The sequence below is a fragment of the Gossypium hirsutum genome, chromosome D09 (genome assembly GCF_007990345.1).
Source record: "Gossypium hirsutum isolate 1008001.06 chromosome D09, Gossypium_hirsutum_v2.1, whole genome shotgun sequence".
NCBI lineage: Eukaryota > Viridiplantae > Streptophyta > Magnoliopsida > Malvales > Malvaceae > Gossypium > Gossypium hirsutum.
The window spans coordinates 4282270-4297230 of NC_053445.1; the positions used below are offsets into that span (position 1 = coordinate 4282270).

At 37.5% G+C, this 14961-nt stretch overlaps 2 protein-coding genes across 9 annotated transcripts; one reads left to right on the forward strand and one right to left on the reverse strand.

Moving 5' to 3' along the window:
* Nucleotides 1–947: 947 nt before the first annotated feature.
* LOC107892394 (DExH-box ATP-dependent RNA helicase DExH18, mitochondrial) lies at nt 948–4889 on the forward strand. Of its 5 annotated transcripts, none has more exons than XR_001682607.2 (4): nt 948–3839; nt 4147–4280; nt 4505–4598; nt 4726–4889. XR_001682607.2 is itself a non-coding variant. In XM_016817477.2 (4 exons), the coding sequence occupies exons 1-3, from the start codon at nt 1339–1341 to the stop codon at nt 4594–4596; spliced, it is 2664 nt and encodes an 887-aa protein (XP_016672966.1). In that variant the 5' UTR covers nt 948–1338; the 3' UTR covers nt 4597–4598; nt 4726–4889. The 5 variants fall into 5 exon arrangements, 2 of the variants coding, with proteins under 2 accessions (XP_016672966.1, XP_040957532.1); XR_001682608.2 differs by having other exon boundaries at nt 4147–4212; XR_001682606.2 differs by having other exon boundaries at nt 4147–4185.
* A 98-nt stretch (nt 4890–4987) lies between these two features.
* Nucleotides 4988–14547, reverse strand: LOC107892393 (thyroid adenoma-associated protein homolog). 4 transcript variants are annotated; one of them, XM_016817473.2, is made up of 5 exons: nt 10743–14510; nt 10295–10566; nt 9371–9964; nt 7051–9191; nt 4988–5351 (listed from the first exon to the last, which is right to left on the reverse strand). In XM_016817473.2, exons 1-5 carry the CDS (start codon nt 14106–14108, stop codon nt 5197–5199), a joined length of 6528 nt encoding a protein of 2175 aa, XP_016672962.1. In that variant the 5' UTR covers nt 14109–14510; the 3' UTR covers nt 4988–5196. The 4 variants fall into 4 exon arrangements, with proteins under 4 accessions (XP_016672962.1, XP_016672964.1, XP_016672965.2 ...); XM_016817475.2 differs by lacking the exon at nt 4988–5351 and adding an exon at nt 5381–5825; XM_016817476.2 differs by lacking the exon at nt 4988–5351 and having other exon boundaries at nt 6433–9191; nt 10743–12917; nt 13280–13578.
* Nucleotides 14548–14961: the final 414 nt, after the last annotated feature.

Genomic DNA, 14961 nt, shown 5'->3' on the forward strand with positions numbered 1-14961 from the left:
TCCCAAATTTACCATGTACATTAGATGGGTGACAAAAATTGAATTGTGTTTATATATAATGTATAATAACAAATTTAGCCTTCAACCTTTACACATTTATTCAATTTGACTCTTACTTTTTTATTGAAAGTAAATTAGAAATTTTTGAAACTAATAACGCTAAAGGGTCAAAAAGGCCTTAGTAACAAAAAAAAAAAAGCTCTTTTAAAATTTAATAATTATAAAAACATAAACAGAATAAAAAAAGTTATAAAATTATAAAATTATAAAATTATAAAATTTTATTATAAAATAACAATACTGACCAATAAAAGAGTAGGTCATTTTAAAATTTTTTTTTATAACTACTAAATTTTAATGGGTCGATATTATTTTTTTAATAAAAATTTTATAAATTTAAAAATTTTATAACTTCTTTTATATATGATTTTTAATTATTATTAAAATTTAAAGGCCTTAATTGATTTTTTAAATTTGTTACTAATGACTTTTTGTCCCTTTAGCTTTATTAGTTTTAAGAATTTTTAATTTACTTCCAATAAAAGAGTAGGGGTTGAATTGAATAAATGTGTGAAAGTTGATGACTAAAATTATTATTATATCGTATATATAACGTATGAGTTGTTTTACTCACTTCAGGAACTAACTTACCTATTTTTCAATAAATAAATTAAAATGTAATCCAAAATATAGTATAAAAGTTTTGTGGTACTTTTACCGATTATATAAAAATATATTTATTAAGGACTCCTATATATGATTTCACTAATTTTGTATTATGTTCTTGGACGTATTTTTTATTTTAAGCAGTTATTATTGTGTTTTCGGATTGTACTATACTACTAGCTATAAAGATTTTATATTAAAAGATTTTATAGAGAATAATAATATTTATTATTTTTGAAAATAAATATGAAAAGGAAAAAAAAAAAAGAAAACATGCGGGCTTTCATTTGACTACCCAAAAAATTGGGCTAATGTAGAGGCAAGAACGCTCAGTAAACTTCGAGTCTGCGGACTCAAATCGGACCGAGTCCTAGTACCCGAGTTCCATACTTCCTCTGTAATTACGCCAATCTAAACCGACTCTGGGTTTAGGGTTTTGGTGTCTTAACTCTCTCCACTACTTTCCCTCCATTTCCTCTCTGTCTTTCTTATTATCTGTCTCTCAATCCTCTTGAGGTGAGTTCCATTGAAAATCCCCTTTTTTTGGCCCTAATCTCCATCACCAAATTTAACACCTTTAGCTTATTGCAATTTCAAAAGTTAATTGCTTTAAGCAGGAAAAAAAGGGAGAAATAAAATTGTTGGGTTTCTACTCTTTTATGCGGGTATTAAATGGGAAGAGGATTAGCAACGTTTCTGTTTAGAATCTATACTTCTAAGAAAAATGTTTCTAGAGTTAAGTTTATGTCATCCAATCGATATATTCATTCTTTTAGACAATTTGAAAACTGGGTTTCGGATACAGACCCTCCGCCTTTCCATGTGCCTCGAAGAGAGTTTTCGACTAGCTTGGTTGGTTTAGTTGGTAAATTTAGAAACTATGGAGATGCTAATGTGAGACCTTTTTCCTCTGTTATTAAAAATGGGGGTGATGATGGTGGGGAGGATAATGGAATGCATGATTCAGAAATGGAAAAAAATGAGCACGGTAAGCATATTTTGGATTTTGTGAAACTTGTTGATTTTGATGGTGAAAATGAGAATAAGGTTGAGGATGATGTTGATGATTTGAATGAGAATGGTATATATGGTTCAAAAGATGTTGAGTTGGAACATGGAGATGATAAAGAGAATAAGCGTATTGTGGATTTTATGAGAGTTAATGATTTTGATGGTGTCCATGAGAATTCAGATGAGGATGGTATTGACGGTTCTAAGGAGGATGGCATTGACGGTTCTAAGGAGGATGGAATTGATAGAACTGTGAATTGTAAGCAAGTCGGCTTTCGAAATCCGGTGGAATTGTATCAGGAACTTCGTAATAATGAAAAGCCTGCGAAGCTGTGCCGAGAAGATTGGGAGATCTTACAGCAAGTTTTCAGCTATTTCTGTAGATCAGGGTGGGCAGCCAATCAGTCACTTGCTATTTACATTGGCAGGTCATTTTTCCCTACTGCTGCTCATAAGTTCCGTAGCTTTTTCTTTAAGAACTGTTCTGCTGATGTTACTGAATATTTGGTATCACTTGGTCCATCTAATGCTGCTGTTAAGTTTCTTTTCCCTATATTTGTGGAGTTCTGTATTGAAGAGTTTCCTGATGAGATCAAGCAGTTTCGAAGTATGATTCAATCAGCAGATCTTACAGCGCCGCATACATGGTTTCCCTTTGCACGGGCAATGAAGCGTAAGATCATTTATCACTGTGGCCCAACAAATAGTGGCAAGACTTACAATGCTTTGCAGCGGTTTATGGAAGCAAAAAAGGGTATTTATTGCAGCCCGCTTAGGCTTTTGGCTATGGAAGTTTTTGACAAAGTGAATGCACAAGGAATTTACTGTAGTCTCCACACAGGGCAAGAGAAGAAATATGTCCCGTTTTCGAATCATGTCGCCTGTACTGTGGAAATGGTGTCAACTGAGGAATTATATGATGTAGCTGTTATTGATGAAATCCAGATGATGTCAGACCCGTATAGAGGTCATGCATGGACGCGCGCATTGCTCGGATTGAAAGCTGATGAGATACATTTGTGTGGGGATCCAACAGTTCTCAATATTGTTAGAAAAATCTGTTCAGATACCGGAGACGAGTTGCATGAACATCATTATGACAGGTTCAAACCCTTAGTGGTTGAAGCCAAGACGCTGTTGGGAGACCTTCAAAATGTTCGCTCGGGTGACTGTGTTGTTGCTTTCTCAAGGAGAGAGATATTCGAGGTGAAAATGGCTATTGAGAAACACACAAGTCACCGCTGCTGTGTTATTTATGGTGCGTTGCCGCCAGAGACTCGCAGACATCAAGCTAACTTGTTTAATGATCAAGATAATGAATTTGATGTGCTTGTTGCAAGTGATGCTGTGGGGATGGGATTGAATCTTAACATTAGGAGAGTTGTCTTTTATAGTCTTTCGAAGTACAATGGTGACAAGATTGTTCCTGTCCCGGCATCTCAGGTTAAGCAAATTGCTGGAAGAGCTGGTCGTAGAGGAAGCCGTTACCCAGATGGACTTACGACAACCTTGCATTTAAATGATCTTGATTATCTAATTGAGTGTTTAAAGCAACCCTTTGAAGAAGTTAAGAAAGTGGGTCTCTTTCCATTCTTCGAGCAGGTTGAATTGTTTGCTGGGCAATTCCCTAATGTTACTTTCTGCAAGTTGCTTGAAAAATTTGGTGAAAATTGCCGTTTGGATGGATTGTACTTTTTGTGTCGACATGATCATATTAAGAAGGTAGCAAATATGTTGGAAAAGGTTCAGGGAATATCTTTGGAAGACCGGTTCAACTTTTGTTTTGCTCCGGTCAATATTAGAGACCCGAAAGCAATGTACCATCTCCTTAGGTTTGCTTCGGCTTACAGTCAAAATGTCCCGGTTAGCATAGCGATGGGTATGCCAAAAGGTTCCGCTAAAAATGATTCAGAACTTCTGGATCTTGAGACAAAACACCAAGTTTTATCTATGTATCTTTGGTTATCTCACCACTTCAGGGAGGAAACCTTTCCTTATGTGAAAAAAGCAGAAGAAATGGCTATCGATGTTGCTGACTTGTTGGGTAAGTCTCTTGTCAATGCATGTTGGAAACCAGAATCGAGACAGCGAAAGAAATCTAATCCTGAAAAGAAGGAAGAAGGATACCAGAGACCAAGGTCACTTATCAAGTTACATGATAAGTAAGTTTCTTGCAATTATAATAACCATACAAGATTATTCCACCATTAGAATTCAGCTAAATGTAAAGAATTTTGTGAAGGAGGGATATCATGATAGTTGAATTATATTAGAACATTTAATTGTTTCCTTATTAGGATTTATCCCCGGTTGATTCATTGTTGTTTAGTTTTCCCTGTTCGGAAATGCTGTCCCCCTCCTCTCACCCCCCCCCTTCTTTTTGTTGTTGGGTGGGGGGATCTCGTACTATCTATATGTTTTACCATATGGTTAACCCCCCATGCTAACAATTCAGTGTTCTCACTGCAGGAAAAGGGCAGATAAATCTGTGCCAGCAGACAATTCATCGTAAGTAGCAGCATAATCATATTCTAGGTACTTAATATGGTGTAAAACCACTCAAATTTTCCTGGACTCGGGGAATATCTCCATTGTTTTGCAAGGTGTGTGAGTATGAAATTTGATGACAAACAAGGAGATCGGATGGTGTAATGTGTACTCACATTGTAGTTTGTATCTTGGTTGCAACGAAATCAATTTCATTTGTTCAGGAGCTTATGTTTATTCACCATTCTTGTTAAACTCCGTACTTATCACTTATTACCACACAAATTCATATTCATAATAATATGTAGGCGTATTGCCCTTTTTCCTTCTCTTTTTGCAGTGAATCCTAAATCTGCTGTAAAAATGATCACTTATGGATCAAAAGGTGCCACTCTTCTTTTTCATTGCAATATGGAGTACTTTGAACTTTGAAGGTATGCTTATTATTTGCTTCCGCTTACTTGGAGCTCTGATAGCCGGTTTCTTTGCTGCCTTAAATAATTAAAGGCAGTTCATCTCTTCTGAAAAAAAATCACATGGATTTTTCATCTGATTTTGCAGGTGAGATTTGGACTAATTTCGCTGAATAAGGTCAAGTTCCACCAGAGTTGTTTTAGTTTGATTTTAGCTGTTAAAAGTTTTTGTAGTGAGCTTCCATAGAGATAGAAACTGTACGAACCATCATATTTTTATCATCAATCAAAATAACATAATGCTTTATTTCAGCATGCGACAAGGAGTTTTAAGAGAATGTTAGAGCACATGCTAAAAGTCTCATCCTAAGCTAAAGAGTAAAGAGATTCTGAAAGACCATGCGACCAGAAATAAACTCATACTAAGCTAAAAAATAAACAGATAAGGATACATGGCTAATACCGTAGTTTAACCCCACATTTGTAGATGCCATTGCCCACTTGTTTGTTCCCTGTATAACATGATTACACTGAACTTCACAATCCTTCAAGTTCTCGAGTCCAATACTGCCATTGCCAGGATTTGTTGCCTCCTTCCAGAAACTGTTTTATTTGTTTATCATTCTTCACACAGAACAAAGCTGGGAGCTGAAATCTTTTGGAATCTGATCCGGCTTCTCTCAAAATATGAAGTTTGCATCTTGTTTTGTTGAGAAAAGGCAGGTACATGCTTTTGTGTTAAAATCCTCTTGTTAAGATCCAGCAGCGAATAAGCTGCACCGAAACCAACTTTCCCTAATAAAAGAATGATTTATGCCATGTCATGTAAAAAAGTATCAAGTATCTTGATGTAGTGACTTCTGTTTTTGAGCAAAGCATCATTTAAACTTGAAACACTCTTTCCAAGAGTCCGATAACCCCTGAGCAACTTAAATAATATCCGTTGGGATGAAAGTTTTTCCCTAAAACTGGCTTTTATTACGATGTATCCATGGTGACCAGAGGGTTGCCAAAATTTCAAGAAAAAAAGCAATGACCAGACGAAGAAGTCTGTCCAAATTTATTAGACTGATGTGATCAGGCATAAATCCGAAACTGCTCCTAAACCACATTGCCCTTGAAAAAGAGCAAGAAATGAACAGATGTTCCAAAGTTCCATCCATATTATTGAAAAAAAGGATATGAGGTATCTTCTGTTCCAACTCTTTTAGCAATTTCAGTTTTGCAAGGCAGCCCATTGTGACGAAGCTTCCAAATGAAAAGAAAAATCTTATAAGGAACCTTTCTTGACCATAAGAAAAACCAAAAAAAAAAAAACTTCCCTTCAAAAATGCGGGAGGGAGGAATTAAAACTGCTCTTGCAAATTTGTATCCCATTTTAGCTGTATAATCGTCAGATTTACTAAATTTCCATATCAACTTATCTTAAGAAGTGCTAAAAGCAAGTCATCTAGATCAAAGTACATCTATACTGTATAAAAAACTTGTATGCATTTAAGAAAAAAACTTGAAGACCTAGCTTCAGACATTCCATTCGCAGGACTTACATCCTTGAAAAAGGTATTACCATTCAAAATGAAAAGGTTCTTTAACATTACCGACCTGCCAGTAAAGGCCCTCTAAAATCAGATCTCTACCTTTGAGGAGACAAAATGCTGTTATATTGAATTCTAAGCCTTTCATGGTCTAATTTCATGAGTTCCCATTAAAGAAAATAACAGTCGGTTATTTCCAGTGTATATGATCTTTTAGTATATTTAATTTCCTATTCGCAATGAGTTTTGTCATATCATCATGATGTCATGTCAACATTTTATGCAAAAATGAAATACGAGTTCACAAAAACAAAAACGACTAACCAGTAAACCAACCTGCAGGATGTTCAAGTAGACAAAATCTTGTTATCCGACAGGTGTCCAAATATATACATGCAGTGGCTTAAAATTGTCAACCACAACAAAGAGCTATCACAATCAGAAAGGGTAAAATAGAACTCAAGATATTCTCGTAGTGGATTTTAAGACATTAAGCTTTTCATATAGCAGTTCTACCAAGTATGCTATTATCAATGATGGGGGAAATTCTACCTAGTATGCTATAATCAATAATGGGGGAAATTTTTTGTTTTACCTTCCCAGAAAAGTACTTAAGACTTGTTCAATCACTATTTTACCAGTAGAATCCTACCTAAGAAGAAAGTAAGGATCAAAATTGTCCCAGATACCGTCTCCGAACCTGGTGTTTATGCAGTTGTTAGTTGCACCGAACTTGTTCTCATGTAATCTATCTATTAACGAATACAGGCTAGAGATCAATGGATTCCAAAGAAATGGATTGATAGCTTTCCCTAACTCGGAAACATCGGATAGTAGATGCATACCATCTATGGTCTCCAAATTGAAAATGAAGTTTGAGACTGCATAAAATCCAAGCAAATTTGCATATAATGGTAAAAATGCATCCTTATGGTTACCTACACCACCTATCCAATCAACTCCGAGTTTCCCGATATGGTCCTTGGCAAATGATACCAACTGCTGGAAAAATCTCGATCTCCAATCAAGTAGATAATTCCTGACCTCTTCATTATCGAACAATTTACCTGCCCATGATTTTGTAATCGGAAGCTTCTCCAAGTGGGAACAACATATTTGACTAATCAATAGCTTCTCTTCATGATGATTATCGATTTCCTTGTCAAAAACCCGTCTCACGAGATCACCTTTGGATATTACGTAGTTTCCTGCATCTAGCACCCACCGCAGTAGACAATCAAAGTATACAATCCAGTGGCCGAATATGGAAGAAAGTCGGTCGAAACTCAGTTCAATAACTTTTTCCACCTGTGTTCGAGCCCCACAAGTGTCGGATGTCGTTCCAGAGCTTTTGGGGGGAAGAAACTTCTGGATGTCGGTGGCAGCCCTTTGTCTAATTCCATCATCCTCATCCTCAAGCAGTTTGATACACGTGAACCACATCTCCAGTATTTGATGTGCATATGTACTTACAGCATCTTGGTGTTCGAAACAAGAGAATGAATTTTTTGAAGAAATTTGCTGGTCGATCACAGAAGAAGCAATTACCTCAGCTTGCTCCAATAAGCCAGAAGCAAACATAGATTCCGCTGCTGCCTTGCGCATATTCACTGGCTCGGATGAAGAACTACGCTCCTTAATTAGATTGACATAAAAGGTAATGCATTCATAGAAGCAAGCTGATCTTTCCATCTGACCCGATTCATTATATCCAGCAGTCTTCTGCCCCTTATCGGTAAGAATAAAACAACTAAACAGCCTTATAAACTGCCTTACGCATATTGCCAGACAACAAATGAGTATTTCTTGTGTTTTAGCATGTCGAGTGAGCTTGAGCAAGGATATCAGCCTATCCCAAAGCTGTAATACAGAATCATAATCCAAGGCACCAACATAAAGGGTTCCATCACTCTTTTCTTCACTTTCCTGAAACTTCAGCAAGTTCCAAGTGAAAATAATCCTCAGAATGCGATACATACATCGATGATTCTTCTCCAGTTCCAAGAGCTTCATCAGTGTAGGCTGAAGGTTAGCTTTTGTCCAGTTCTGTATAATTCTGGTGTCACTGCTGGACAGATAATTTATCTCATTGTCAGGTCTAGACTTGAGGAACTTATGCAGCCACTTCAAAGTTACTAGTCGAACTTCATATGATGAATCTGAGAAAGAGCGAATCAACCTTACCAGGAATCCAGAATTTTCCACTTCATGGGTTTGAAACAACATCGAATTCAATGGAGATCTTTTTGGAATCTGGAAAACCTCTTCACCAACTTCATCAGATGGTTGAAATAAACAACTAAAATAAGATGAAGCAGCTTGTTGACGAAGTTCAGCTATCGTTGGATCATAATATTGAAATCCATAAGAAGCTTCTACATCTAAGCACTCTGTGGATAATTCCAAAAGTAGATTTCGGATGGCAAACAAATTTTTGCTCAAATGACATGATTTCGCAACACTAAGCATGTGATCCAGCACTTGCAGGAAAGTGCAATTAAGGAGGGGGCAAGGGCATCTTTTGGGGCTAGCAAACCACGAACACATTGCAAGAACTTTCATCAAGTCACCAAGAATCTGATCTTTCCTCGAGAAATCAGCAAGATTTCTACAATTTACATGGACAAGAGAACCTAATTGCAATAGAAGTCCATGAATTAAATTATAGGAAACATGGTGAGCTCCATTGGCTGGATATAACGGGATTGATGCTACAGGAGATGCAGTAATTTGATTCTCTGCTTGAGGCAATTCAGAAGCAATATTAAGGAGAACAGTTGGCAATTTCTCGTTAGATACCAGCCCTGTCAAAGCTCGCGACGCAAGAATACGAACTCGCAGGTTACTTTGGGTTGAGCACTTCATAATGAAAGGCATAAAAAGGAAAGGATCCAAGTCATCCCCAGTCTCACTTGCAATCGGTGAAGGCTTGAGCCTGGATAAAAGAATCAGCATAGGGCACAAACTTGGATGCACAGCTTTTGCCAGGTTGGATTCAGTTTGCCCCAACAATGCATCACCAAGCAACTCAGTTGCAATTTTCAGTTCATTGAATACAAATGGGTGCAGCGAAGGATACCTTCAAGATAAGATTTAATAAATAGTTAGTCAAGAAAATGTTGTAGTTTTCATGCACAAATAGCATAAAATGCAGTTCCAGCTTCTGATATACATCATTTTAAACTTTATACCAGGCTTACACAGTTATCCATGTAAGAAATATGCAAAATGAAAGAAACAGTAGTTGAGAACATTTACCTGTGGAAAAATTCAAGCCCAGTTAATGCACGTCGAGCAGATTCTCGTTTATGAACATTAAGGAAGCCAATCATCCGGCGTACCAAGGAAGTGTATGCCAGACAAGCACTGTTCCGGATCTCCCAGTATGGTGAAGAGAATGAGCGAATTGAAACAATCAAAGCCTCGGCAGCAAAACCAGAAGTATCAGAAGCAAGATTAGTGTCATTGAAAGCAGCTCTAAGGACATTAAAGGCATGCACTGTTGGAACTACACCTTCATCTCTGATCTTTGAGGTTTTTTCAGTCGCGATTGTCTCAGTTACCAGTGTTGAATCAGTCTCTTGGCCAGACTTGGTTGATGAAACCTGGCACGAGACGTTTGTGCAATTGGTTTCAGATGGACTCAACAAAGACCCTTTAGCTACATCTATAAGCCACCTAAGTGCTCGCAGGAGGAGCTTCTTTGGAGCACCTTCTGGTTCTGCAAGGAAAAGAGCAGTGAATGCTGCAGGTATACCAGCACTTCTTCGTAGCAAATCATCGACTGTTTGTCCTTTTGCTACTGTTCTATCCATAAGCTGCCCCATCCAAGATTCTGTTAGCTTACATAGCCTGCAAAAGAAAGGCCCCATTAAATGGATATGCAACATATATTCTTTGAACTCATGAATAATGTTTCAGTATACGACTAGGAAATATCTAATGCAGGTTCTTTGTTAGACAATGCTGAAGTAGTTATTCGAAAAACATTGGAATACTTGAATAAGCATAATGAATTTTTGTCTCTATCCCTCTCTTTTCTTTTCCTTTTTTTTTTCAAAAACATAAAGATATAACAAGCAGAGTATGCAGATACATAAGTCTTCCCTTCGCCCAAAGTCCCACATGGCAAGATTTGATACTGGTTTAGCAGCTAAAGGCGATGGCAAAGAAGCAACTTACATTGGGTCATTTGAACAAAGCAGACGATTGCAAAGGGCTGTAAAACCTGCTCTTGTCTTATCAATTGCACCATTATGTTTCATCTTCAAAAGAACTTCCAAGAAATGGTTCCCGATCTTCTCCAATTGTTTTAGATCAAGCATTCCTTCAGATATTGCTGTCACTGAAGCATCAATTGAATCATAGCTGGGGTGTCCAGATTCTATTGAACCTGAACAACTGTAACTTGGCAGAGGTATTTTCCGAATAATGGTCCCCAAAAGAAGACTTAGCTGGAAATAAGAAGAGTTGTACTGTTAGTGCTATGATTCTTATTCATATAAGCCAAGAAATATAGAAATACAAAGTTCATATAAATAGTACAAACTCTGTTATTGTTCCTTCATTTCAGCAAAAAGCAGAAATAACAAGTATTATTTTCAATAGCACAAAAAAACAAGCTTAGTACCTCTTTCATAGCCAGCCAGCAGCCAACCATAACAACCTGATCTGATGGTCTTGCATCCCGAATAGATTTTGTGCATTTGTCTTCTTGTTCGATTGAAGGCAAAGCAGCATCCATTTCATCAGGACCGTCCAGTAAGAAAGCATCAGCATCAACCATATCATCAATATCCTCAGGCAGATACCAAGCATCAGCAGAAACAACCCATAAGGCCATTGAAGTTATTCGCACAACCAGCTCCAAGAGTTTCTCCAGTGCATGCCTCATATCTGAAATACTACACAAGACTGCATCAGAATTCCAATCCAATTCCTCGAAAGTATACCGTAGAGCAAGTAATACACCATGAACAAAACTATTCTTGCATGCTTCAGCGAGATCCTTCTCTCCTTCCTCCACAGCAACATCCAACCAGTGAATAAGCAACTTAACATATTCCATAACAGGATGAATGGCTGGACATTTGTGATAATCCCCATTTAGTGGTGAATTCTGCGAGTGAGAACAAACAACACTAACTGACACTCTGACTCTCCACCCCAGGTCCACCACATACTTTCTAAATATGAGCCGCAAGGTTAGAGCACCAGCATCGCTCTCTCTTACACGAGGACTACAAACTAATTTCTTAGCCCATGTAATTACTTTCTGGACCATTTCATCACTCGAAATGCCAGGAAGTGGAGTGGGAAAATGTAGCAATATTCGGAAAGAACTCTCTCGCAGTCTGTCCCAACTATCAATTATGGATCCAACCAAAAGGAAAGTTGATTCAGGTGAAGTAATTCCTACACTGTAGGGATAAAGACAGCTCTCAGGAGACATAGAAGCTGAGCTTTCTTGAGAAGAAGGTAGGACAGGCCAAACATTGATCATTATCTGTATAAGCTCCATTGCCATTATTTTTCTCTTATAAGGAGCAGAAGGATAACAAGAGAAGAACAGAAAACAACTCAACCACCTCATAAAATTAAATAGCTCCTCTGCTCTGCTAACTGTATTATCCTCATTTCCCTGACATAGACACAACTCGCTAATTTCATTGTTCATATGAGGCTGCCAGCTTCCCTGCTTAAATTGCCTCTCCAAGGCTGTACGCACCCGAGAAAAGAACTTCCTAAACAAGCTGGTCCATTTCATCTGAAAACCTGTTGAAGAAGATCTCATGTTCAGTGGCACAGCTTCTCTCATTAGAGATAGTTCCAAACGGGAAGGAAGACTAGACGTCTTGGGACTCAAGAAAAGAAACTCAGCAGCATCTACACGAAGTGACTCATCAATGTGTGTCAATGCTAATACAAGCCACCCAACAAGGATCCTAACTTTTATCCCTTTTATGCAGACAAGTGCAAAGGGATTAAAGCTTTTTGCTTCTACCGTGTCATCCATATTAGATGTCATAGAGTCATCACAAAAATCGATATCCCCTTCAATCAGAGCAAGTGAACGAGAAACTTTAAGCAAAGAAACTAAAACAGCCACTTTCTGTTCTACTCTTAGTTCCATATTTTTGCAATCATGATCAGGATATAAGAGGTCATTTTCTGCCTCAGTTGGCCCAATGGAGATACAGGCAAGTAGAGGAAATATACCATCAACATCCACTTCCAGTAAAACTGGAAGAGCATATGTGTTCAAATTTGAACGAAGCTTTGAAATCCCAGAAGCAAGACCATGCAAAAATGGGGGCAAACAATGTCCTCTATAAAGTGCATACCCTCTTTCAATACCATAATTACTCCAACACTCATCACGTAAATATTCAAGGAAACACTTCAAGAATGATGTGGCTGCACAGCATACATCATCATCACTGTATGCCTGTACTATTTCAAACAGCAGGTCAGGACTCATATCCAGCATAGTCTTTGCTCCAAACCTCTTGGTCAACAGAGCTAAAGGAACATATCTCCCCTTACAACGTGACCCTAAACGAAGCAGATCTGAAGCAATCTTTTGCAGGAATGTCTTTATTTTCTCACTACCCTCTGCCCCACAAAGAGAGGACTGAATGTCTAAGAAAAGATCAAATATAAGATGAACTTGTTTGACTGTTTGACTTAGAGGATCTTCCAAGTTATTCCATATTATTTTCAGCATTCGGGTTTCCATATCCTCCGGCAATGGGTTATAATTTTCAGATGCAACTGTAAGGTTTGCCAGCATAGAGGTCTTAATCTGTTGCAAACAAATTTGCATTACAGTTAATGCATGGAAGTTAAAATGGCTATCTGTGGGGTTCTCACAGTAATTACACAGCTCAGGCAAAATCCCATCATACAATATAGTCTTCACAGAACAAGCAACATTTCCATGGGACTCAAAATCATTACAAGTTTCCCTAGATACAACAAAATGTGTATTTAGAACCATTCTTGGAACAGCAGTAAGAATGCCTCTAATCAAACAAAGTCTATTCAATCCAGAGAGATTACGTATGTCAAGGCAAACATCTCCTTTATAAGGAACTTTGCTAATAACATTGCTAAACGAATCCACAGTATTAGTGCAAGAACTACTAACAATTTGACCAAATATACCTTCAATGATGAACAAACCAAGCTCTTGATCACTGAGGCAAACTTGAAAAGCAGCAAAAAAACTCACACCAGCCGCCACAAAGCAGTCCCTCGAAAATGCCACTGATTTCAAAAGACTTACCAAAACCCCTAAAGCGATCTCCATTACATTAGAATCATCACCACCCAATTTTTTAAATTTATCTGGGAACTTCTGAAACAAGTAATACATACAAGATAAAGCCTCTTGACACTGCTCCAGAACTATAGGAGAAGGTCTAGCCCACCCTTCAGTCTCCAAAACAACACTTTTCAACCCCAAAACAGCATCCCAACAAACCAAAACAGCACAATCTTGAATCACATCAACTAAGAACCCCAACTTTGGCATCCCCAGTACTGATAAAGCCACACGTGACAAAGAGAAACGCTTCTTCTTATCACTCATTGTACGATACTCATTACAAAGTAACCTGAAACACTCAGCAATAACAGGTTGGAAAACATCCTTGGTTTTAGCCAAAACTGACAAAAGAGTCTTATGCAAAGGCATCGAATTTTCCAAAAAGAAAACCTCCAAGTAAAAAGAAGCTGCCGTTGAAACCAAGGCCTCATTCTTTTCACCTTCTTTTACTAACAGTTCATTGAACGATGAAGCAAGCTTCCTGACATGGTTAACTTGGGAATAAGTAGAGTTCAAAGAGATGAGATGCTGAAGCTCCTTGTGGAAGGTTGGAGCTGAGGCTGAAAGAGATGATTGATTTAAGGAATCTATGAAGGAAGGCGGGAAAACAACGGCGTTATATGTGTAACGGTGGCGGTGTTGTATAGCTCTCCACTTGGCTGACATTTTCCTTTTCTGGAATTGGGGGTCTGGGGTGCGTTGAATTCAGGGTCTTTTTGTCTCTTGGGAGACAAAGGAGAAGCAAAGAGAAAGGAAGAAGTGGCGGCTTTGATTTAGGGGAGTTTTTAAGTTTAAAACTGGTTTTCATTACAGGGTACGAAGTAGGGTTAAAGCTGGAGAGGTTGGTTGAAGAAGAAAGATAGATCCAGGTTTCTTAATGGGCCTATATTTTGAAGGTAAGAATTGCAAACCCAAGATTTTTGTTTCTGGTCTGTGGAACAAGCAAACCCAGAAAGAAGTATCCAAGGGACGGGAGGATGCTGGATAGGGTTACAGCTCGAGAGGTTGCTTGAAGAAGAAACATTGGTCCAAATTTCTTAATATTTTGGAGTTGGAAGATTCTTTGCACCTAATTTTTCTAATCTACTCGTCCCATCTGCAATCCATTGTGTTATTAAAGTTTAAGTTGGTTTTTATAATAAAAAAATTTAATTTTATTGATTTAATATGTTTGATGGAATTGAGAGAAAATTAGGTTACGTTTGGTTCGCTGTATTGGATTAGCGGTGTATTGGATTGGATTAGAGGTGTAATGGAATAGAGGTGTAATAGCAAATCAACTGTTTGGTTGAATGTAATGGAATAGAGGCGTAATAGTAAAACTGTGTTTGGTTGAATGTAATAGAGGTGTAATAGCATAATGGAGAAAACTAAAATGACCAGAATACCCTTAGCATAAATTTGTTTTGGTAAATGATTATTGTTATTGTTATTTAAATTTTAATAAGATTATTTATTATCAAAATAAATAATTTAATCATATTTAAACATAATTATTATTTAATATATTTTAATTAAA

What these genes read in the sequence shown, in the direction of transcription:
- LOC107892394 (XM_016817477.2), top strand. Translation starts at nt 1,339, where the DNA reads ATGGGAAGAGGATTAGCAACGTTTCTGTTTAGAATCTATACTTCTAAG. An exon ending in CTTATCAAGTTACATGATAA is followed by an intron (nt 3,840 to 4,146) that starts GTAAGTTTCTTG and finishes TTCTCACTGCAG; the next exon opens with GAAAAGGGCAGATAAATCTG. An exon ending in GTGCCAGCAGACAATTCATC is followed by an intron (nt 4,186 to 4,472) that starts GTAAGTAGCAGC and finishes AATAATATGTAG; the next exon opens with GCGTATTGCCCTTTTTCCTT.
- LOC107892393 (XM_016817472.2), bottom strand. Translation starts at nt 14,108, where the DNA reads ATGTCAGCCAAGTGGAGAGCTATACAACACCGCCACCGTTACACATAT. An exon ending in GCTGGCTGGCTATGAAAGAG is followed by an intron (nt 10,567 to 10,742) that starts GTACTAAGCTTG and finishes TCTTATTTCCAG; the next exon opens with CTAAGTCTTCTTTTGGGGAC. An exon ending in GGGCTTGAATTTTTCCACAG is followed by an intron (nt 9,192 to 9,370) that starts GTAAATGTTCTC and finishes CTTATCTTGAAG; the next exon opens with GTATCCTTCGCTGCACCCAT.